Raw genomic sequence first — 24,568 nt, 5'->3', positions numbered from 1 at the left:
CTTATTATCCCCATTTTTTAGACAAGGAAACCCCGACTTCGAGTAGAGATTTGCCTGCGATAACACAGCTAGGAAGTGGCAAAACTGGGCTTGCAGTCTCCACCTCTATGCTGCCATATCTGTATCTGCTTAGTAACAGTTTCTAAGAGATGAAGCTTTCACCCAGCAGAGTGAAACTCTAGTAGTGGAATGATAGGTACTGGCAGGGGGAGAGAGATACCTGGATGGGGAATGGACGCAGTGGCTTTTTTCCATTCGTGCCCATGGTCCTAGCTGTCACTCAGACTGATGGCCCTGGGCCGGTAGGGCATTGATGGAGGCAAAGGACTTAGGGCCTGATCTCACTCAGGGTGAGATGGGATGGTAGGAGACAAGGTTGGACAGGCGTTTTGAAGCCCAAATGCCAAGCCAGGGAGGTTGAGCATTTTCTTGTCAGTAGCAGGGAGCTATGGATTTTTCTTCCTGGGTGGCATAGGGTGGAGATAACAAACAACGATCCATCCGAGGATATCTGCAGTGCTGATAGGACACATCCATGGGACCATCCACATGGCCCACTATGGCTTCTCCAGAGGTCAGTGTTCTGAAAGTCTGAGTCATCTGCAGAGTGGCACGGATAGAAAGAACACAATGGATCTGTGTGTGTTACACACTAACTGTCCCTAGTTAGGACTGTCCCCTTCTTAGCCTCATGTGTGTCTTTCCAGATGTATGGGTGGACCTCGTGGGCCTGAATCTTAGCTCTATTGTTTCCTAGCTGTGTGTCCTCAGGAGAGTCTCTCACCCTCTCTGAGCCTTATTCTTGTCATCTATAAAATGGGGCTCAAGGCACCCTCATTCCTGAGGCGTGGTAAAGTACTTGATGAGGTCTGTACTTGGAGAGTAGAAAGCTTGAAGAGTAGAAAGTCACACAAACACAGCTTTTCCTTGTTAGTAGTCCTGCTTGGAAGCCAGAATCCGGACTTGAGAGGCTGGGGCCAGAGGTGGAGGAAGTGAGGAGGCCAAAGGGAGGCCCTGTCAACTGTCGTTTCTGGAATCCCAACAAGTGAAACATCACACAGCCAGTTCTGAAACCAAAGGATGGGTTTTGTGCCCCAAATGGATTGTCTTAAACTCTCACTGATGACTTGGAAGTTAGTTTTGTCCCTCATGTAGGCAAAACAATGAAGGGTCTGGAGACAAAGGGAGGATTCTGGTTTAACTCCAACTGTATCCCTGCTCATGTAACTTGGGGTGAGCCATTCCCCCCCAGTTTCCACATTTCTACAGGGGCGAAATAATCCTTGTCTTACAAGATGGTTGTGAGGCTCAGATGAGGTTGTGGATCTGAAGTGCTTGGCACCACCTTTGGCACGCAGTAGGTGTTCACTAAATGGCAGGTAACATTCCTAATAGTGTGTAAATCAAAATTGAAAGATGAAACAGTCCTGACTCCCTCCTCCCTGCCCCCTCTCTTGTCACTTCCCCATCCTGCGAGACAGCCTGAGTGGGGCCAGGACACATGGGTGTCCTGTTCATGCCCCAGAGAGTGAGGACGAGTACAGTGATGATGATGACATGAGCTGGAAGGTGCGCCGGGCAGCGGCCAAGTGCATGGCCGCCTTGATCGGCTCTCGGCCCGACCTGCTGTCTGACTTCCACTGCACCCTGGCGCCTGCACTCATCCACCGCTTCAAGGAACGCGAGGAGAATGTCAAGGCTGATGTCTTCGGGGCTTACATTGTGTTGCTGCGGCAGACACGGCCCCCAAAGGGGTGGCTGGAGGCCATGGAGGAGCCCACCCAAACAGGCAGCAACCTGCATATGCTGCGCGGCCAGGTGGGCATGCCTCCTCCTGTCTCCCATCCTTGCTCCTGCACTCATGACTCACCCTCCCACCTGCTCACCCTTCCATCCCTCCACCACCGCACCATCTGTCCACCCAGTGAGATGTGTGCACTGAGCACCCACTGTGTGTCTGGCCCTGTGTTAGGTGCTGAGTATAGTGGGGAGCATGGCAGGTGAAGGCCTGGCCCCCTGAACCACACAGGGTAGGGGCAGATAGACAACCCAAATAGGGCTTCCAGCCCCCTTAAGAAGGAGTTTCAGTTTTATTCGAAGAGCCTAGAAGCCACAGGAGGGGAATTACAGGATCCCATTCCCATTTGAAGGAGCTCACTCTGGTTGCTGTGTGGGAAATGAATTGTCACGGGGAGGGAAAGAATAGATGCTGGAGGCCAACAGGAGGCCGTTGCTGCTGTCCAGGTGAAAGGAATGGCACTTCGGGCTGGGGGTAGGGGCAAGAGGAGTGGTCAGACTGGAGGAGTAGTATTTGGGTCTTGATGTCAAATTGGATGTGAAGGGTGAGGGACAGGAAGGTGTCTATGTGAGTTCCAGGGTCTGGCTAAAACATGGGCTGCAATTCCTTGACCTGGTGGAGAAGGGAATATCTAGAGTTCCGTTCTGGACATTTAAGGTTCCAGGTCCTCGGATGCCCACGTTGAGGTCAGACAGGCAGTTAGCACATGAATCTGGTGTTGGAGATGGAGATCTGGGAGTCTTTGCTTCACTGGAATCTGAAGCTCGGTGAACAGATGGGCTCCTCTGGAGAGAGAATCTACCCAGGGAAGGGAAAGGGGCCTCCTTGCTTCCCCCTTATGGAGTGTATGGGTGAGAGCCAGACTGCCAGGTGACCTTGAGCAAGTCACTTAACCTCTCTCTGCCTGTTCCCTATCCGTAAAGAGAGCCTAGGAATAGTTCCTACCACAGAGGGTCTGTGTATGGAGCGAGGGATGGAAAGCTTGAGATGGAGTGATCCTCTCACACTGGGGGTCCTCCATGGGCATGTGCCCCAGCAAAGCTCCCCAGTAGTCGGTGGGACACCCTGGTTCCCTGGGTGGTCACGTTTCTCCTTCAAACTGCCCACAGGTGCCTCTCGTGATCAAGGCCCTGCAGCGGCAGCTTAAGGATCGGAGTGTCAGGGCCCGCCAGGGCTGCTTCAGCCTCCTCACCGAGCTGGCAGGTGTCCTCCCTGGCAGCCTGGCAGAGCACATGCCCGTGTTGGTAGCAGGTAGGATGGACTACAGCCAGGTATCTCTCAGCCTGGGCTCTTCCAGAACCCAGACCCCAGGCCTCAATCCCCATGGGTAACCTGTTCAGCAGCCTATGGTGGCTCCCCACTGCCAGCGGTGAGAACAAAGCTGGGGTGCAGGCCCTTCTTTCTGGTTTCAGGGGGGTTTCCTGGCCTTGTGTCCCTCAGCCCTGGCCAAGCCCTGATTTTTCAGGATCTGCAACATAAGAGCCCTGGGGCCTGGGTCCAGCTTACATGCCTGCCGGTGCTCCACCCCCATATCCAGAGATTGCCTGGGGCTCCATAACCTTTGCACCCACCCCACAGGCATCGTCTTCTCTCTGGCGGACCGTTCCAGCTCTTCCACCATCCGGATGGATGCCCTGGCCTTCCTGCAGGGGCTGCTGAGTACAGAGCCAGCTGAGGCCTTCCATTCACACCTGCCGACCCTCCTGCCACCTGTGATGGCCTGCGTGGCTGACCCTTTCTACAAGATCGCAGCTGAGGCCCTGCTGGTGCTCCAGGAGCTGGTGCGGGCCCTGTGGCCACTGGACAGGCCTCGGACGCTGGACCCTGAGCCATATGTTGGAGAAATGTCTGCAGCCACCCTAGCACGGCTCCGTGCCACTGACCTGGACCAGGAGGTGAAGGAGCGCGCCATTGCCTGCATGGGCCACCTTGTGGCCCACCTGGGTGACCGGCTTGGGGATGACCTACAGCCATCGCTATTGCTCCTTCTGGACCGCCTGCGGAATGAGATCACCCGGCTGCCTGCTGTCAAGGCACTGACGCTGGTGGCCTCGTCCCCGTTGCGGCTTGACCTGCAGCCCATCGTGGCTGAGGCACTGCCCATTCTGGCCTCGTTTCTGCGAAAGAACCAACGGGCGCTGCGCTTGGCCACACTGGCTGCCCTGGATGCCCTGACCCAGAGCCAGGGACTGAGCCTCCCTCCGTGTGCTGTGCAGGCCGTGCTGGCCGAGCTGCCCGCCCTGGTCAGTGAGAACGACATGCATGTGGCTCAGCTCGCTGTGGACTTCCTTGCCACGGTGACCCAGGCCCAGCCGGCCTCTTTGGCCAAGGTCAGCGGCCCTGTGCTCTCAGAGCTGCTGCGGTTGCTACGCTCACCCCTGTTGCCAGCAAGTGTGCTGGCAGCTGCTGAAGGCTTCCTGCAGGCCCTGGTGGGGACGCGCCCCCCGTGCGTGGACTACGAGGAGCTCATCAGCATGCTCACTGCGCCTGTTTACGAACAGGCTGCGGACGGCGGGCCGGGCCTGCACAAGCAGGTGTTCCACTCTCTGGCTCGGTGTGTGGCAGCCCTTGCAGCCGCTTGTCCCCAGGAGGCGGCAGGCACGGCAAACCGCCTGGTCTGCGATGCCAGGTCGCCCCACTCGAGCACAGGGGTCAAGGTCCTGGCTTTCCTGTCACTGGCTGAGGTGGGCCAGGTGGCCGGGCCAGGCCCCCAGCGGGAGCTGAAGGCAGTGCTCCTGGAAGCCTTGGGGTCACCCAGTGAGGACGTGAGGGCGGCCGCCTCCTATGCGCTGGGCCGCGTGGGCGCCGGGAACCTGCCTGACTTCCTGCCCTTCCTGCTGGGGCAGATCGAGGCTGAGCCCCGGCGGCAGTACTTGCTGCTGCATTCGCTCAGGGAGGCCCTGGGGGCCGCCCAGCCCGACAGCCTGAAGCCCTACGCCGAGGACATCTGGGCCCTGCTGTTCCAGCGCTGTGAGGGTGCCGAGGAAGGCACCCGGGGGGTGGTGGCTGAGTGCATCGGCAAGCTGGTCCTCGTGAACCCTCCATTCCTTCTGCCCCGATTCCGGAAGCAGCTTGCTGCAGGTAGGGGCACAGGTGTGGGCAAAGGCAGTCCAGATCAGAGGTGGGCAGTTTCTCCCAAGTGGCTCACTCACAGGGAGCTAATTCAAGTGATTAGATCTGAAGAGTCTTGGTGTGGATAAGGCAAAGGCAGAGAAGCCATTAAAAACACAGTGTTTCCTGAGACGTGTAGGCCCTCTCCTGGGGGCTCTCTGGGATGGAGGAGCCAGAATCCTTAATACGTCCCTACAAAAAATAAGTTTTTCATGATGCAGCCTTCATACTCCTTGGTGTGGACAGCAGCCTCATGCTCCAGGCACAAGTTAATAAAAGGAGTTCTTGGCCTGCAGGGAGTGCAGCTCTCTTGGGTTTGTTTGAGCCAGGAGCAAATGTCAGTATAGACTAGGTAGGACCGGGGGCCATACTCGTAGGGTTTGGGGAGGGTCCAGCAAAAACCAGGGGCAGGTTTTGTGTGGTTCGGTAAGGGCACGTCAGGGCTCTTTGAAACTCAGAGAGGAAGAAAGCAGACAGGTGGGGCTGTGGGGCTCTTGGGTAAGTGAAAGCCCCTGGGAATGAAAGGCCTCCAGGCCTTGAGCTGGCCAGCTGCTCCTCTGAGAGAGTCAGAGGGTGTATTTATTCACATAACGTAGGCAAAGTGCTTGGTATAGCATATGGTATGTAATTAATACTAAGTAAAAACTGCTGTTGTTGTTATGTTCGTGATCACAGTTAAGCCCTCACTGGGCTGCTGGGTTTATAAGAAGCAGCTTGGTGGCTCACACCACTGCATGGACGAGAAGAACGTGTTGAGGACATTGCCTGTTACACTCACAGGGCTCTTCACAAGGAAGCTTGAGGGGCCAGAGTCTCAGGATATGAGGAGCAGCCCCGCCATTTCCAAGCCCTGATTCACTTCTGCCTCATGCACCCTGTTGAACTAGTTAAGCGGTCACATTGCCTTTTTACCACCAACTGCCTGGAAGCTTAGAGCCAGACTCATGGCCTGCTTCCAGCAAGTTCATGGGACTTCCTAGGTGGCTCTCCCTGCCCTCACTCTAGTCTTCCTTTCACTTCCTTGCCTGTGTTTTTCCTTGGCCTCGTTTTTCTCATTTAAAAAAATTTTTATTAATGTTTTTATTTATTTTTGAAGGAGTGAGAGAGACAGCATGAGCGGGAGAGGAACAGAGAGAGAGGGAGACGCAGAATTTGAAGCAGGCTCCAGGCTCTGAGTTGTCAGCACAGAGCCGGATGCAGGGCTCAAACCCATGAATCGTGACATCATGACCTGAGCTGAAGTCGGAAGCTTAACTGACTGAGCCACCCAGCCACCCCTCGTTTTTCTTATCTTAAATTCACTTAATCCTGTTCTGTTGTCCATGTCTTCATGAGCCACACTGAATCTTGTCATAAGCCAGTCAGGGTAGAGAGAGAAAGAGGAAAGAACTGTTAAGTCTCAAGTCAGTAGCTCTTTTCCGTTTTCACACCTTGGCACCAAAGTGTAAACTTTCTTCTGACTCGAATGTAAGGGCTAAATGAGGGAAACAACCTTAACCCCTCACTGTTGGGTGTTGAGGTAGAGAGGAGGGAGCAGCTGCTGGGTTCTTTGTTTCACCATAATGGGAAGTGTATTCCCCACCCCTTTTTCAGCCTCTGTATTCAGAAAGCAAGCGGAAAAGTAAATTTAAGTAACTTCTCCATTCCCAAGCTTTCGGGATGTTCTGAGTTCTGTTGGAATCCCCTTGGCCTTCAGCTTGCCTGGAGCACACTGCCGCCTGCTTAGAGAATGCAGGCCTGAGGAGGAGGGCCCAGCCAGGGCTCAGATTCAGCCGTTGAATTCTGGATCTGCTGTGTGACCTTAGATATGAACTTAACCTTTCTGGGTTTTTTTCCTCATCTGTAAGTCAGAGATTAATAATGATTTTTATGAAATGTTTTGATTTATATTACCATTTATTGTTAATCAATAGGACCATCCTGAGGATAATGTGTCTGAAAAGTAGAACGCAGCCCCAAGGCCTGAGCAAAGGTCTTTCTTTGGACTATGGATTGACCACTGTCTTGGGTTCTTGATTCCCTGTGTGCATCCTGCAGTGTGGTTACCTGAGAACTGGGAGTTTTCCTCTCAGCCACCACAGGAGAATTTAGGGATGCATTTTAGACTGCCAAGGGAAAGGGCATTGACTTCACCAAAGATGGGTGTTTTGAATGGGGAGGGGTCCAGTTCTGTCTCCCAGGGAGGCAGAGAGCCTCAACACCTTCTGACCTGTGTCTCAGTTTCCACATCTGTAAAATGGGGGTGAGAAACCCTTAACTGTAGGTTCTAAGGTTGATTCAGAGACCCCGTCATTTACCGAGTGTCTAGGATTATCCCTGCCGCTTACCAAGCTGATGCCTCTTGTCCTGCAGGTCGGCCACACACACGGAGCACTGTCATCACAGCAGTCAAGTTCCTCATCTCTGACCAGCCCCATCCCATCGACCCCCTCCTGAAGAGCTTCATCGGTGAGCACCCCCACTCCTCTACCCCCGGCCCCACTCGTCCCCTCCTCCCAGCCTTTGAGTCCAGGCTGATTTTTCTTACACATTAGCTAAGGGGAGTCTGAGGCCCAGGAGGCTACCTCACCCCTATGACGGGCAGCAGGCCCTGGTGCAAATCCCTGTGCTGCCACTGAATTGTTGGGTGAGCCTAACATGCCCCTTCTTACCTCTGAGCCTCATTTCCTCATCTGTAAAGTGTAAGGGGGTGAGAACCCTTATCTGCAAGTTCTAAGTTGATTCAGAGGCCCCATTTTTTATTGGGGGGAAGGTACTCCATGAACACACAGTCTCTTACACGTGGAAAACCACCAGCCTCTCACGTGCATTGGCTTCGGTGGGCTTCAAGCTAGGTAGAGCTCTACTGGAATTGGGGAGAGTGGCTCCCAGCTCATGCCCTGTCTTAGGAGTCTTCTGGACTTAGAAGCCCAAGCAGACTTCATTGGTGAGCCCTCTCTTTGGAACTCTGCAGGACTAGGCTCTTCCTAGAGAAGGCCGACATTCACAGCTCTGAGCCTGCAGGCCTGTAACTGGATCACACTGGGAGTCTGGCCCTTCTCACACAGGCAGCACAGCCTGGTGGAATGTGGAGAGATTCTGAAGTCTGCCAGTCTTGGGTTGACAGCCTGGCTCTGCTACTCTCTGGCTGTGTGAGCGTGGACAGGTCATCTCATCCCCAGCTCTAAAACGGGGGTGATGGGGTGCCTGGGTGGCTCAGTTAGTTGAGCATCCGACTTCGGCTCAGGTCATGATCTCACAGCTCATGGGTTTGAGCTCCATGTCGGGCTGTGTGCTGACAGCTCAGAGCCTGGAGCCTGCTTCAGATTCTGTGTCTCCTCTCTCTGCCCCAACCCCGCTCATGCTTTGTCTCACTCTGTTTCTCAAAAATAAATAAATGTAAAAAAAAAAATTAAACCAGGGTGTTGGGGTGCCTGGGTGGTTCAGTTGGTTGAACGTCTGACTCAGGTCATGATCCCAGGGTCGTGGGATCAAGCCCCACATTGGGGTCCACACTGAGCATAGATTAAGTACCGCTTAAGATTCTCTCTGTCTCTCCCTCTGTCCCTCCCTCCCCTTCTCTAAAATAACATTAAAAAAATTTTTAAACAGGGATTCTGATCCACACTTGCCAGGGCACTGTTGTGTGAGACCAGGGGTCAGCAGGTGTGGCCACACTCTGAATTGGAGAACATGTCTAGAAGCCACAGCAATATCAACAGCAACTTCATCCCATCCCCTGACCCAGTGGGCATACGTTGCCCCTAGTTCTGAATTCCCTCATCTTGCCTGAGCCGCCCATGGCTAGCAGTCCTAGGGACCTCTGCCTAGGTGTTTGTTTTTGGTTGTATGGTTGAACCACAGTTTTCGTGCTCTCACTGCATATCAGATATAAGGCTAGGCCCTTTGGTATACCTCACCGTAGTTCATTCTCCCTTGCTTGAGGGTTGCATGTTACAGATGAGGAGGCAGAGATTCAGAGAGGCGACTTGAACTCCAGTCTTGCCAGGTTCCCCACCAGGACACAGTAGAAGAGCCCCAGAGGTTACCAGCTCTGGATTTGAATCCTGCTCTGCTGGGAAACTTTATGTTCTTCCCAGGGCATTGTATTGGGAGGCACAGCATGGCAGTTTTCCCCATGACTGGTGATGGTAACTCTGATAACCTGATTAAGGTGGAGACTTCCAGGTTCTCCACTCTAAAATTACTTTTTCCTTTGGAATGAATAAGTATTTTTGAGTCTGTCAAAACATCCTGTTCATCAAATTTCTGCCCACCACATTTAGCATCCATTGTGGTTTCTTTCCTGATTCAGTGATTTCTGACAGTTGCCAAATGGTGACTTTTAATTTCAGCATTCCTTCCATATTTGTTAGATTGCTTTCTGTTCTCTGGAAGAACTTTTCCTTATCCCCCATTTATTTATTCATTGATTTATTCATATCGTTATAGACTCATGGGTTCCTGTTTTATTCAGTGACTTATAACTATTTACTGTCTTCATTTATTTTGATTCTTAAGCTTGTCTTAGATGTGGCCAGTGTGAGCCCTTCAGACTGGTTCCTATGTTCTGTTGATGTGTTTCCATCATCCTTTGAACATATCCTTACTTTTTGGCACAGTAAGATGCCCTACACTTACCTTGAACCTTTGCTGCCTCAGCTCTGGAATCAGTCCTTTGTTCAGGGAGCCCTGATCCTTTTTAGTGGAGAATGGTACTTAGAATCCAAGATCTAGACACTAGGTGTGCTAATTGCTACTGGGGTGCCATTGCTTTAAGGTCCTCTTAACAGAACTAGGAAGTATGTGAATGTGTGAATGTATGTACACAGACACACATGTACATGTGTTACCTGCTCTTCCAGTCCAGCACTGCAGGGCTCCTTCTAGGCTTCTTCTGTTCCATACCCTTCTCTTACAGGGAAAAGCCCAGTTCCTGCTGTCTACCAGATATTTATACGCTTAATCCTGGAACACACAGAAAGTAGACTGACAATTGCTAACTTTTATCTCTGTGAATAGTCAGTATCTGTTTATAGGTCTTTTGTCGTTAGCCGGAGGGCAACTAGTCAAAATACTTTGGAAATTACTTGGGTGAGTTGTTTCATTCTTTCCTAACCTGGTGGTTATGTTAATCATTTGAAATACTGTTAGGATCGCAGTTTTTGTTGTTGTTTTTTGTTTTTTTAAGGATTCCCCTCATTCTAGATTTTCTTTATAGAGCAAATGAGACATTAACATAGTCCTTAAAAAGTCTATAAACTTCAGAGAAGTGCTGTGTGAAAGTATAAGTTTCTTTCTCTCTCTGATCTTCAAGATCCTTATCTGTAATGATATCAAGTTAACGTTTATAGAATCCTTGCTCTGTGCCAAGCTTTCTGCTAGGTATTTTAGATAGATTAGGTATATTAGATAGATAGATAGATAGATAGATAGATAGATAGATAGATAGATAGATATCACATCACTACATTTTAAATCTTGAAAACAGTCCTACACTATGGGTACTGCTGTTACTCCCATTTTATAGATGAGGACATTGAGGCTATCCAAGGTCCCATAGCTAGGAAATAGTGGAACCTGGATTTGAACCCAGGCCAGACTCTAGTTCACATTCTTACTTGTGCTTTGAGGACTCATTGTGCCTGGTAAGAAAGTAGATGCTCAGAACACGTTTGCCCCCCTTCAGCCAAGTCTGCCCAGCTCACAGTAATCAGGTAACTGAGGTTGGGGTGGAGGTGATTTGCATCTTGGCTGAGCCGTCCCTCACACACCCTCTCATCTTTCAGGAGAGTTCATGGAGAGCCTGCAGGACCCAGACCTGAATGTGCGCCGGGCCACTCTGGCTTTCTTCAACTCGGCTGTGCACAATAAGCCCTCACTGGTCCGGGACCTGCTGGATGACATCCTGCCCCTCCTCTACCAGGAGACAAAGATCCGCAGGGACCTCATCCGAGAGGTAAGGCCATTGAAGGCCAGTGAAGGCCTGACTGGCGGAGCTGTGACAAGGATTTGGGTCAAGCTCTTCAGAGCAGGCACGTGGGCCATGTGGCCTGGGTCAAATGCTGCACCTCCACTTCCAGGTTGTGTGACCCTGGGCACATTGACCTAGGGACAATTTAATCTGCTCTGAGTCTGTTTCTCTTCTTGGGAAAAATGAGGAAAATAGTTCGTGTCTGCATCATAGGGTTGTTGACAAGATTCAATGAGTTATGTCCTGCAGCTTCTCAGGGCTGCTCCTGGCACATAGTTGGCACTCGGTAAATGTTGGCGGTTCTTATTATCACTCAACATTCAGCAGGCATTCACTGAGCACCAGCACTGTGTCAGAGTGCCAGGATCAGAGCTGGATCAGAGCTGCCACTAGAGAGCTCATGGCCACCTAAAGGATAGAGACACCCATTCTGCCAATTATTTTACTGAGATAGAGCCTATTTGGTGCAATAAGGATTTAAGGGGCACAGATTAAAAGTTAATTAACAGCTATTAGCACATAGTATAATAAAAATGTCTTGGGGAGCCTGGGTGGTCACTCAGTTGAGCATTCAACTTCGGCTCAGGTTATGATCTCATGGTTCGTGGGTTTGAGCCCCACATCTGACCTGCTGCTGTCAGTGCAGGCCCACTTTGGAGCCTCTGTCTCCCTATCTCTCTGTCTTTCCCCTGCCCATTCTCTCTTTCTTTAAAAAAAAAACAAAAAAAAACAAAACCACCTGGCATTGCTGAAGAGGAAGCGACTATGTTTAGAGGGGTTAGGAAAGTTTCCCAAAAGGGGGCATTTAAGTTTCCCAAAAGGGGGCTTTGAGGGGTGAGAATGAGAGTACCATTAAGAACAGAGCCTTGTGGTTAAAAGCTTCAGAGACCCGGGCTTTTAATTCTAGTTCAGCCACTTACTAGCTGTGTGTTCTTGGGCAAATTAATTAACCTTTCTGAGCCTTAGTTTCCTCTTATGTTACGTGGGGTTAATATAACACTGTCTTCCTGGGGCTGTTGTGATGCTTGAGTAACATGTCATTTGTCAAGCACTCAGCACAGTGGCTGGCACGTTACAACTGCTCAGTAGACTATAATAATTATTGTTACTGTTATTATCAAAGGGCATTGCAGGCTGAGCAAAGGCAAGAGATTGGGGACAGAACGCAGTACTGAACAACAGAGGTGGGGTGTGCAGCAGGAACTAAGGGAGGTGTTCTTACACCCTAGAGTCACATCCCATAACCCTTGTCACCCTTCCCTCCTGCAGGTAGAAATGGGGCCCTTTAAGCACACAGTGGATGATGGGCTGGACGTGCGCAAGGCAGCCTTTGAATGCATGTACTCGCTGCTTGAGAGCTGCCTGGGCCGGTTGGACATCTGCGAGTTCCTGAATCACGTGGAGGATGGCCTGAAGGACCACTACGATATCCGGGTAGGATGGGCTCCCTGCCAAACCTATGCCCACCCTGTACGAAGGGGAGAGCAGGCACCACTGGGGCCCATTGCTTGTTTGTCCCCCACTCTCCACCCCAGCACCCCTGTAAATAACTGCATTGTTCTTTTTCAATAAGAAAGAGAGCCAACCTCTCAAACACCTTTGAGGAGAGTCTACACTGGGCAAGCTCTTTGGAGGACGGTTTAGCAGTAGCTAGAAAAATTTAGAATTCTGAGACCCACCTTTGACCTAGCAGTTCCATCTCTGTGAACAGAGCCTCTAGACTGATACCTAAAAACATGTTTGGAGTTTTATGTTCTAGATTGTTCTGAGAGTTGGGGAAAGCTGGCAGCTTCCCAAATGTCCACCTATCAGAAGATCACTCAATAAACTGGGTACCTCTGGTCTTGGAATGCTAGCAGCATTAAGAAGAGTGAGCCAGGTCCCTCTGCACTGATGTGAGAGATGCCCAAGGTCCGCTGTTGATTGATAAAAGCCAGTTTTTACAGGCATTTCCCCCATGCTTTTCCCTTCTTACCCCTTCTGGCCACACGGCCCTCTTGCCTGCCCTCCAGGGAGCACAGGACAAGGCCTGGGCATCAGTGCAACATTTGGACTCCTATGTCCAGGCTCCTTTTGGTGTTGAGGAGGGTGAGTTTGCACCACACCCTTAGAGAGTGGGTTTATGATGCCCACTCTACAAGGGAGAGGCCAGAGAGCTGGGTGGTTCCAGGGCACCAGCTGGGAAATGGAGGAACCCTGAGTCACAGCATGTGCTGTGTGATGCCATGCTTTTTGCTGGTCCCCCTCCTTTGCTGTGGGTTGCGGGGGGGATCAGGGCAGGGTGGACATCTGGTAGGGATGGGTAGGGCGTGTAGAATTCAGACAACCATCCGTTATGCTGCATGTTTGTAGGAATTTCACCATTTTCAAAAGAGGTCACCATTATTCTCCTGCAGGCTGGACCAGGATTGTAGATGTGTTTAGTTGGCTCATACAGCAGTTGTTTGTTTTTTTTTAACTGGGTGCCAGTATTTAAAAGTTGAGAGATTTTACGTGAAAATCAGTTTCTTTTGAAAACAGTGCATGAGCTCTGGGCCACATTCCCACGGCCACAACGGGCTGGAGCTAACAGCTGCTGTCTGGAGTGTGGACTCCTAACTCCTTCCCAGTTGCCATCTGGCCCTCTTCACTCATGGACAGTGTCTGCCTGGCCCTGTGAGCATCTGAGCTTGAGAGTAGTCCCCTCCCTGGTGCTTCTTCTTATCTGATCCTCCTCAGCCAAGTGTAGCTGGCGTAGTGGGTATTGCCATTCACATTTTTTTAATGTTTATTTATTTTTGAGCGAGAGATACAGAGCATGAGCAGGAGAAGGGCAGAGAGAGAAGGAGACACAGAATCCAAAGCAGGCTCCAGGCTCTGGGCTGTCAGCACGTGGGGCTCGAACTAACGTACCACAAGATCATGACCTGAGCCTAAGTCAGACGCTCAACCGACTGAGCCACCCAGGCGCCCCCTGCCATTCACTTTATAGATAAGAAAACTGAGGCCCAGAGTGGGAGAGACTGTTGCAGGGCCCTGGCAGGAATTAGTGCTAGAGTTTGGACCTGAGCTCCAGGTATTGGTACCAGATCCTCTGATCTTCCCTGGGCTCTGCTCCTTTTGGCCATTTCACTGTGAACGTTGTCTCCTTCCTCTGGGGCAGATGCTGACCTTCATCATGCTGGCCCGACTGGCTACCCTGTGTCCCGCACCTGTTCTGCAGAGGGTGGACCGGCTCATTGAGCCACTCAGGGCCACCTGCACCGCCAAGGTAAGCCCTCCTGCCTAGCCCTGGGCACACCTACAGATTATTCAGTTACCATTTATGGGTAGTATATGAAGTGCTTCATTTAACTGTTGTTGTCACCCTATAAAGTATTTCTTATTGTCACCACTGTATACACAGAGGAACAGAGACTCAAGAGAGGTGCAGTTATTGATTTGGGCTACCCAGCTAGTAAATTGCAGAGCTGGGATTCACACCCACCTCTTTCTTTCGTTCATCAAACATTTCCTGGGTGCCGGCCCTTGTAGCAAGGTACTAGGGATACCACATTGAACATGGTGTATTCCCTACTCCCACATCCTAATTGGAACACTGAGTTATTCTCTTGGAAAGATAGAAACCATTGATCGGGTGATTGATCCAGGGCAGAGTTGCTGCTAGGCTGGAGTGCCTCAAGGGTCAGGGGAGGGATCTGGAGTGGAAGGCCTGGGGGAAAGCTGCAGCACTGGGAACAGAGCCTGGTGTCCAGTAATTATCTGTTGACTGAAAGAACTAATCTGGGTTTTGAAAGGGTAGGAATTAACCAAACGAGGGCAGAGTATTTCAGATTGGAGCTTAAAGAGGAGAGAGATCTATAGAACAGTGATTTTCAAGTTGCAAAAGAGCAAAACCTTTTCCAAAAAAATGAAATCTTTTGTGGCTAAAACAGATAAAATTGGTAATTTCTTAATAGAAACCTACCTTTTAAGTTTCAGTTTGTAAACCTATGCATGGTATGAAGTCATAGAAAACAGTGGTTCTGCAGGGCCATTGCAGTCTTGACAGTTTCAAAGGCCAAATCACTTCTAGTTTTCTTGGAGCTATACAGCATGGAGAAAAATCCCAGTTCACAGGGAAAGGCTGCAAATGGTGTTGCAGCATCAGGACACCCTTCCACTCGGCTAAGATGGCAAGAGGAGCTTTGATCTGAGGCCTACACAGAGGCCACTCATTCTGGCTGCCCAGAGGGCACTGTGTGTGGGGTGCTATGATGAAAACTTGCTGCATCCAAGTCCACGATCCCTCATCCACTGAAACCTACAAAGCTCTGGAAACCAAAAGCTTTTTATTTTTTTTTTTATTTTTATTTTTTAATGTTTATTTTTGAGAGACAGAGAGACAGAGCGCAAGTTGGGGAGGGGCAGAGACAGAGGGAGACACAGAATCCCAAGCAGGCTCCAGGCTCTGAGCTGTCAGCCCAGAGCCCAGCGTGGGGCCTGAACCCACAGACCATGAGATCATGACCTGAGCCAAAGTCAGCTGCCCCCGACTGAGCCACCCAGGTGCCCCACTGTGTTAAGTCATTTAATCCTTAAAAGCAACTCTATGGAAAGGAGACTCTTACATATAGAAAGGGAAGTACAGCTTAGAATGACCACCTGAAGTCACAGATCTTACAGGGCAGAGCTATTTGAACCTGATTGTTCAACCCCAATGCCAAGCTCTTAACCATTACACCGGACTCTTCAAGGGAAAGAGTCTTTGGGTGAAGTCAGGGGCATGGAGAGGAATTTGGACTTTATTCCATAAGCAGTGGGGGGAATTCTGAGATCCTCTAAATAAGTGGAAGAGGGTGGGGGATGAAAAACAAGGCAGACAAGGCAGTTTTGGGTACTTGCTGTGCAGAAGAGATTGCAGGGCCAGGCACCTGAGTTGGGGGGAAGAAGCCAGGCCAGCTAGATGACTGTCACAGTGATCCATTCATTCAATTAAGTCAGATGGTACCACCAAGTCATATGATACCAAGAGCCTGTTTTTAAGCACAGTGAATAAACATAGGCTGAATCTCCAATCGGGGCAGGAGACAATTAACACTTTATAGCAATTGTCACCACTGAATTATTTATTTTTTAATTTTTTAATTTTTTTAATGTTTATTTATTTTTGAGAGAGAGAGAGCGTGAGTAAGGGAGGGGTAGAGAGAGGGAGACACAGGCTCCAGGCTCTGAGCTGTCAGCACAGAGCCTGACGCGGGGCTTGAACTCACGAACCGGAGATCATGACGTGGGCTGAATGAAGTCAGAGGCTTAACAGACTGAGCCACCCAGGTGCCCCCATCAAATTACTTATTAATGAAAAGAAAGGTGGACAGTTTAGATTGGCTGGTCCGAGGCCCCCTAGGTGACTTCAAAGTTGATTTGAATGACAAAGAATCACCCTCTGGAGAAACCTACCAGTGTAAAAGTGCAGGAGAAATCTCAGGAGACTGAAGTAGGGGAGTATGCTGTGATTTAAACTGGGAAAGCTTACTACAGGTGGTTGAGAGGAATCCAGAGACTAGCGAGGGAGGCTGTGATGCCAGGCCAGGCCAGGCTCAGTAAAGGATGGCTCGTTTTTTCCCACTTTAGGTCAAAGCTGGTTCCGTGAAGCAGGAATTTGAGAAGCAAGATGAGCTGAAACGCTCCGCCATGAGGGCTGTGGCCGCCCTGCTGACCATCCCGGAAGTAGGGAAAAGCCCCATCATGGCTGACTTCTCTTCCCAAATCCGATCCAACCCCGAACTTGCTGCCCTCTTTGAGAGCATCCAGAAGGATTCTGCTTCAGCCCCCAGCACAGACTCTATGGAGCTCAGCTAGTGCTTCTCCAGTCCCCAGGTGGGCCCTTACCAAGAGAAGGGGGCCTACCCAAGCCTGAGGCCTCACTGTCCCCATGCTGGCCAAAGGCCTCTGCTTTTGCCCTTTCTTCATCTCACTGGGGGGCCGTCCTGCTCCTGGTCGGGGCTTACAGTGCCTTCTCCAGGGACCCCAACTCGAGGCCCCCAGCAGGAGCTGCAAGGCTGCCAACAGTTGGACCCTGTAACTCAGGACAGTCATTCGAAGCAACAGGGCATGGACATTTTTCCAAGCCCTTCGGCACAAATAGCGGATGTGTGACTTCACACTGGGCAGTCTATACCTTCAAACTGGGGAGTCACTGCCTTACAGAGGACTAAGTAGTGTTTAGAAATACTCTTGTGCTCACAGCTGTGAAAGGTTAGGAGGCAGCCGGCTGGCCTTCTTTCCCACCAGTGTCACTCACACCTCTCCCACTTTTCACTTCACTTGATCTGATAGGCCAAAAATTCATGCTTCGGCTGGGCATCTGAAAAACTAAAGCTACTTCTCTGAGCTTCTTGCATTTTAGAACTCAAAATGCTTCCTTTTCCAATTGGTAGTGATGATTCAGAAATTGGTATTTTTGCAGGGGAGGTGGTTGGGATAGAGAATTAGATCTAATATGTTTTTTTCTAATTTCAAAACGCTTATGTAGTCAAATGGGAAACCAGAAAGCACAAAGGAAACTAGACCACCTCTCACGCCACGCCACCTATAGGTGTAACCAGTTGGTTTGTGTCCTTCGGAGGAAGACTTTGAACATGTTGTTCCTAGTTTTTAGTATTGAAGACACAAATATTAAGCGACAGATTAAAAGAATTTTCTGTACTGTCCCAGGTTAATAAGAGATCCTTGTTACTTTTTCTCTGCACAGTTCCTCTACTAGGCATGTCACCATCCGTATGTTTCCCAAGTCAGTTTAAAGAAATTATGAAAATGACGAACATTTACTCAAATGTTTCAGACTAGGTTTTGAACTGAAGGCAGCCCACCTGTAAGACCTTTTTCTAAGGGACTTAAAACCGCTCATGGCTAGCATGCCAAGAAAATTCTAACCAGGGTAGTTCTTTCTGCTCAGTTGACCAGGTTGGTAGGGAAAAACACCCTGTATGCAGTTATCTTGTTCTGGAGTCTACATGCCATATCCCAGGACTATATACTGCCACTTGCTACCAGTTCTTGGAAAAGTGGTACCCTAACTTTACAGACATGCCTGACTTTATCATGCTTTGTAGATACTGCATTTACAAATTGAAGATTTGTGGGAATCCTGCGTCCAGCCACATCTGTCAGCACCATTTGCTCATTTCATGTCGTATTTTCCTCAGTTCACTTTTTCATTATTGTATTTATGATCTGTGATCTTTGATGTTACTATTCGTGCCTGAAGATGTGACGGTCATGAGAAAATTTTTAACGGTGGAGTTGAGATGGAATCTGCTCCTGGTGAAGGTGCTGTTAAAGACTGTTGAAATGACAACAAAGAACTGAAGAATATTACATCAACTTAGTTGATAAAGCAGTGGCAGGGTTTGAGGGGATGGACTCCAATTTTGAAAGCTCTCTGGGTAAAAGTGCTCATATTACATGCTACAGAGAAGTCATTCTTGACTCCATCAATGCAGCAAACTTCATGGTCTTAACTTTAGTAACTTGCCAGTCTTCAGCAACCACCACCCTCATTAGTCAACAGCCATCAGCATCGAGGTAAGACCCTCCACCAGCAAAGATTGCCATTCATAGAAAGCTCAGGCAGTTATTTTTGCAATAAAGTTATTTTTAAATTAAGGTATGCACATTATTTAGGTAAACTATTGCACATAATAAATTTGAGTATGGTATAAACAGAACTTTTATATGAACTGGGTAACCAGAAAATGCGTCGGACGTGTGACTTGCTTTATCCCAGTGGTCTGGAACCAAACCAAGCCTGGGTCTCCGGAGGCATGCCTGTAATTAACAGGGCTAAATTCTAGCTATTGTTGCCTAGAGTGTGGGCTGTAGTTGAAAAGGAAGCTTGATTATTAAATCCTGAATACCAATCAAGAGGCTATATCATGTTAAGGATCCCACAACTTCAGAAATTGTTCAATTACCTGAAGCAGCCAGCTAGGGGAAGGTTATAAAAGGGAGACTACAAAATATCTTCAGACATCCAAGGCTGATCATATAGTAGAGGGATTTTTGTCATCCTGTCATGGTTTAGGACAGAAGCCACAGGATGCTATTTCAGCACCAAATAAGTAAGGAGTAAGGGATTCACCTGGATTCTTTCATGCAATTTCTCAATCACGAGAACCACATAGAGTAAATGTCATCCAACTTTACATAGCAAACCTAAGAAAGACTACTTGCTCTGAGCTACAAGGTCCTCCAGTTAAGGGAGGAACCCACCTTGGTCTGAAGGCCAAGTCTTCCCTACCCCCAAATGGAGTGGACAAGGCTGATCTGGGCACCAGAGGCCTGTGCCCTATGAAGAATAAAATATCCTTTATAAACCTCTTCCAAATGGAAGATTCCAGAGTATTAACCAGCAGTAAAAAAACATCTGTGACAACTTGTCTGAGTAGGAAATTGAAGAGTAAAACCAAAGAGGGAAATGCCAGATGGTAGTTTTATGGTTTTATTAACACAAATATGATGTGCACATAAACTGTCTATTCATTTTCTTCGCTGCGCAGTCTGGCATTGGGATTCGTGACTCTGATGGCCAGCTGGGCTGCTCTTTCCACAATGGCTTTACGGTTCTTGGAGGAGACATTGTGAGCAATCTCTGCACAGTAAGATCTGGAAGAGAATTGGTTAGTGAGTAGAGTAAGGAGGCGCTGGTAAATAGCTGATGAACAAGACCTGCACAGCCCCGAATCCCAACTCTCCTAAAATCTATGGTACCAGCAGTAAGGCTCTTAAAGTATTCCCAGGCAGTGACAAAAGCACTCTCATTGTTCCCTCTCACTTAATCCTTACAGCAGCCTTATGATTCATGTATTGCCTCCATCTTACAGACAAACCATGGCCCTTAAAGGTGGAAATGAATTCCCAAGTCAGATATATAGAAACAGACAGGGCTATCATGGCTCAGACCCAGACTCCAAGTTCAAAGGTCCTCCTCTATCCTTCTAGTCCCATGAAGTTTTAAAACTCTGCAAAGTAACCAAGAGCAGAATCCAACAGTCTGATTAAACCAGGAGCTTCCTGGCTCAGACATTAATTTACTTGTTTGCTGCTGACAAAATTCAAATTGAGAAGTAACATTGCCTGAAGTTGCCCAGCAAATAACTATACTTTAACCCGCCTAACAGATACTGTTCCAACTTATTCCTCACAGCTGCACCATACCCTGGTTTGGTAACAGACTGGCCCGAAGCATTTTATGACGCCAGCAACAGCTAATTAAGATACTGTAGGGGCACCTGGCTGGCTTATTAGGTGGGTCATCTGACTCTTGATCTTGGGGAGGCGAGTTTGAGCCCCATGTTGGGTGTAGAGATTGCTTAAAAATGAAATCTTAAGGAGCAGCTAGGTGGCTCAATCAGTTAAGCGTCTATTGATTTTGGCTCAGGTTATAATCTCATTGTTTGTGAGTTTGAACCCCAGTCAGCTGGAGCCTACTTCGGGTTCTGTGTCTCCCTCTCTCTGTCCCTCTCCTGCTCATGCTCTCAAAAATAAACATTAGAAAAGAAAATGAAAATCTTGAAAAAAAAAAAAGACTCTAGGAGAAATTTCAGCAAAGGAAGACTGTAAGAAGTGACTAAGGCAATGGGGCATACAGAGTTCTCTTTAAGAACTCCAGCAAAATAGCTTAACAGACAAGCAAACTAAAAGAATTTTTTTTTCTATAAAGGAGGTTCACTCAAGCTCAAAGTAGCTATATTTTGAAATGTTTCCATCTTTGTTCTTAACACTTAAATCTTTTCTTCCCCCCTCGATAACTCCTCAGGTCCTCGTCCATATATATATTTAACATATCAATCATCTTAAATACCTTCCCCTCTGCCTAGGCATTTTCCACACATGATCACCATTTTGAGTGTATATGTAACATTCCACCCAGTGCTTGTACTCCCACCATTCACAAATTACACTTTCAATCCTTCAATTACTGCTGCAATGATCAGCCTTACAAAGATTTTCTGCTTTTCAGTTTAAGGACAAATATCCAGAAATGCAACTTGTGGTGTAAAGGTCACAAATTCCAAAAATTTCTATAGCTCTTTACACAAACTGTCAAGCTATTTAAAAAGAGTACCTTTTTGGCATCCAGCAGCATCTGCAACTCATGTTTGCTGCCCAAGTATCTTTAATAGGAATATAAGAACACCATTCCCTCCAACCCAAATTCAAAGCATCTAAATAACTTCCCACATTAAATGTTTTCTCATCCCACTGTCCCCCTTTTGGCCTAAGCAAACCAAGTCTCTCACAGAGCTCATAAAGTGTCTAACTTTCTTAAAACCCTTGAAAGGAATGCTGTGAATCCTCTGTGCACTCTAGCATCTCTACAACTTTGTGTAAGCCATCCTGATTGCAAAGCCTTCCTCCTTTTCTCTACCTCAGATCACAGAGCTCTTAATCAGACAGCAACTCGTCTATTCCTGCAGATTTTGGAAGAGAGATACCTGTGGCCACAGCATAAAGTGTCCCTTAGGTCTGAGGCTACACTATATCCCCCATACCTCCACATAAATAAAGCCACCATTCTGCAAAGAACTGCCAAAAGGATCCTCCAGCGTTTTTACTGTCAGGCAAAGTCCTGTCTTTCCAGGTCTCAGGTCTCTATACTTACCAGGGGAAGTTCCCTCACCCTGCTCCAGCAAAGGAAACCTTTCTAAGCTCCCAACAAGCATTCTTTAAGCTCCCTAGAGAATATACAACTCCTCCAAATGCATTCTATAAAGTCCCTACCAAAATTGCTCACAGATGCAGACTTCTGACACCTGAACCCAGAAGTGGGGCCCAACTCACTTGTTGCACATCAGCAGCACCTCAAGCTCCTTGACATTGTGGACTAGGAACTTCCGGAAGCCACTGGGCAGCATGTGCTTTGTTTTCTTGTTGCTCCCGTAACCAATGTTGGGCATCAAAATCTGGCCCTTGAATCTTCTGCGCACCCTATTGTCAATGCCTCTGGGTTTCCGCCAGTTGCGCTGAAATAAACACAGGAGGGTTAGTGCCTTTGCCAACACCTCTTCCTTTTAGAGGAAAAAAGGGGGACCCAATGAAAAGGAAACATGCCCCAACAGTAGCTGTCGTTGGGTTACAGTTCACCTTTATTTGGTGGAGAAAAATAGGGGCTCCTGACTTTGAGCACCAGGAATATAGACTCACATCCACACTCCTAAATAAAGGAAAAACAAACTACAGACTGATAGAATGTGAGGGGATTGTGTATACAGTAAGGTAAAGAGTGAAGAGCATGGGTTCTAGCACTGCACTCAAGATACAAGTTTTCTCATCATAAAATAAGGATAATCTACTTCTCATAACCTCTTAAGGCCACCTAAAATGATACAAGCCTCTAGACACGTCAAAACAGCCAAACGTCCAATTCATACTATAATCAAGTGACTGAATGCCAGTAAGGTGTACTCAGACCTAAGTTTCTAGAGAGCTCTTCCACTAACTAGACTGGTTCATCTGCCAAATGTGATCTTCTGACCAGGTGATACCATAAATCCAACAGCCCATTTAGGGGCTCCTTTCTCCACCCCAACAAACACTTCCATCCCAGGACCACATATACCTTAATTTTGACATATCGGTCTGACTGGTGCCGGATGAACTTCTTGGTCCTCTTTTTAACGATCTTGGGCTTCACCAGAGGTCTGAGGGCAGCCATGATGCCTTCAAGAAAGAAGCAGAGATGGTGACAGAGTCCTAGAAGGAAGCTTTCCTGCTCAGGCCTTGAACATTGTTGCAGAGTGTCTTCCAATCTCCAGCTACTGAGCAAACTGGGAATGGAATGGGTACCTCTGCCAGGCTTGCTTTCCCTCCCGTTTCCGAAGCTGGCAGAATACGAACCACTCTCCAGACGCGATCCTGGGAGGTCAGCAGTCACTTCATCCACTGAAGAAAAAAAGCACGCTAACAGCTAATCTAAAACAAATGGGGGCGCCCGGGCGGCTCAGTCGGTGGAGCATCCGACTTCAGCTCAGGTCATGATTTCACACTCTGCGAGTTCGAGCCACACGTCGGGCTCTTGTGCTGACAGCTCGGAGCCTGGAGCCTGCTTCAGATTCTGTGTCTCCCTCCCTCTCTGCCCCTCCCCTGCTCATGCTCAGTCTCAAAAATAAATCAAAACATTAAAAAAAAAATAAAAAAAATGGACCCCCAAAAGTTCTCAGCTTGCACAAGGGAGCAAATCCCACACCTGGCGCCCCAAACCCCAGACAGTCCAATTTCCTTTTCGTTAGGCAGAACTTGGACAATCCACAAGAACCTGAGCCTTAGTTGTTTTCCCACCTGTAAAATGGAAAGGATACTGCACGTTGAATGCTTGCAGTGACTGGAAGTAGAGAAACCTGTTATTTCCCCTAGAGTGCTGCTGCTCTACAATTCTCTCACAACAGACCTATAAAACCATAACGTACTGTTGCTTCTAGGCCTTGGAACTTCCTGTTCTACCTGAAGATCATCCGAGGACCGGCCTTCCCGATTACCCTAGTTTTTTTTCCCTAATACAACACCCTTTCTGTTCTCTTCGCTGCTTCTATTCCTTTGTTCAGCACACGGTACTCCGTGAACTTTGTGTTCGATAAAGGAACGCACCTCCGCCCGAAACATTATTTCCTCGCAGACAAGGACGCAGTTTTATATTCTCAGAGATCCTTCGTTAACTGAACCGATCGACTAGCAGCAATCGATTATTTTGTTTTGGCGGTCTGGCCGCAGCAGCAACCCCAAGACCAGAACCGCAGAGGAGGGAGCGTCGGTCGGCGTGAACAAAATACACGCGGAAACACAACGCTGACCAAAACTGGAATACTCCTGCCCTCGGACTGGAAACTTCTGGTGGCTTCACAGTCCCTACAAGCCCGCGCTGCCTAGACCCGAAACGGCGACCTTCACTCCCAGGCCTCAAACAAGCTGTCAGCAACGCTGAGAGACACCAGGCGGCCTCCGTAGGACGGCCAAGTGGCCCTGGGAAGCAAACCTCCATCATCGGCTGGGCCGCTTCGTTCTGTTCCTGTACGTGCTCCAGCCAACCGACAAGGACAAAGCCCACCAAGACGAGTGCTCGGAAGGGCAGGCCTCCTCACCACGAAGCGACAATACCAGATGAAGACCGCAGAGATGCGGATGGCCAACGATTAAAACTCACCGAGTTACAGATGGCTGCCACCTCCGCAGGCAGCGCCGAGGAAGAGAGTGGAAGGTCGCGCGCGAAGGCTGATGGGACTTAACTTCTGGGTCCTGTCAGGGAAAAAAGAGTACTTCCTGCGCTTGGTCCTTCAAAGGAAAGAAAGACATTTCAGAGAAATACTGAAAAAAAGTCGAGGAATACATGTGTTTTAATATATATTAATATCTAGAAGTACTGCTGGGAATTTTTCATACCTGACGTAGGACTACGTAGAATATTTGGAATTCTTTCTGAGCTTTTAAGACCTGGTGGGGGGGGCATCCACTTCCGCCAGAAATTGAAGCCGTTCTTCCGGAGAACAATCCAGTTTTTAGATTATTTCCGCCCGCGTTTCTTCTGCTATTAAGTGCGCCTCTTGGTGGCCAGGAGGGAACAAAACAGTCTTCCTAATACTTCCCTCACGTGAATTTATAGAGTAAGATAGGAACGATACCCTAACAGCTATCATTCCATGGGTTTCACGATCCTTCCCACAATTCTGCAAGGTAGTTCTATTTTTTCCCCA

At 48.7% G+C, this 24,568-nt stretch overlaps 2 protein-coding genes and 1 non-coding gene across 4 annotated transcripts in view; 1 reads left to right on the top strand and 2 right to left on the bottom strand.

The window, feature by feature from the left end:
* The window catches only part of CAND2 (cullin associated and neddylation dissociated 2 (putative)), a 33,633-nt gene extending 15,083 nt beyond the window's left edge, over positions 1-18,550 (top strand). For both annotated transcript variants that reach the window (XM_086697383.1, XM_086697384.1), the window contains exons 8-15: positions 1,526-1,818; positions 2,908-3,049; positions 3,377-4,879; positions 7,262-7,357; positions 10,678-10,847; positions 12,132-12,296; positions 14,005-14,112; positions 16,455-18,550. In XM_086697383.1, coding sequence (XP_086553509.1) covers positions 1,526-1,818; positions 2,908-3,049; positions 3,377-4,879; positions 7,262-7,357; positions 10,678-10,847; positions 12,132-12,296; positions 14,005-14,112; positions 16,455-16,682 — 2,705 coding nt within the window. In that variant the 3' untranslated portion in view covers positions 16,683-18,550. The remainder of the gene's footprint in view (positions 1-1,525; positions 1,819-2,907; positions 3,050-3,376; positions 4,880-7,261; positions 7,358-10,677; positions 10,848-12,131; positions 12,297-14,004; positions 14,113-16,454) is intronic.
* A 759-nt stretch (positions 18,551-19,309) lies between these two features.
* RPL32 (ribosomal protein L32) lies at positions 19,310-24,163 on the bottom strand. The gene is made up of 4 exons (XM_025920908.2): positions 24,022-24,163; positions 22,444-22,544; positions 21,666-21,847; positions 19,310-19,487 (listed from the first exon to the last, which is right to left on the bottom strand). Exons 2-4 carry the CDS (start codon positions 22,537-22,539, stop codon positions 19,358-19,360), a joined length of 408 nt encoding a protein of 135 aa, XP_025776693.1. The 5' UTR covers positions 22,540-22,544; positions 24,022-24,163; the 3' UTR covers positions 19,310-19,357.
* Positions 22,610-22,749, bottom strand: LOC112859562 (small nucleolar RNA SNORA7). The gene has a single exon (XR_003223531.1). It is a non-coding gene; the product is annotated as a small nucleolar RNA SNORA7 (small nucleolar RNA).
* Positions 24,164-24,568: the final 405 nt, after the last annotated feature.

This window comes from Puma concolor, chromosome A2 (assembly GCF_028749965.1).
Source record: "Puma concolor isolate L17-30 chromosome A2, mPumCon1.1.hap2, whole genome shotgun sequence".
Lineage (NCBI taxonomy): Eukaryota > Metazoa > Chordata > Mammalia > Carnivora > Felidae > Puma > Puma concolor.
The sequence above is the reverse complement of the archived record's forward strand: the minus strand, read 5'-3'. Positions and strand labels throughout refer to the sequence as shown.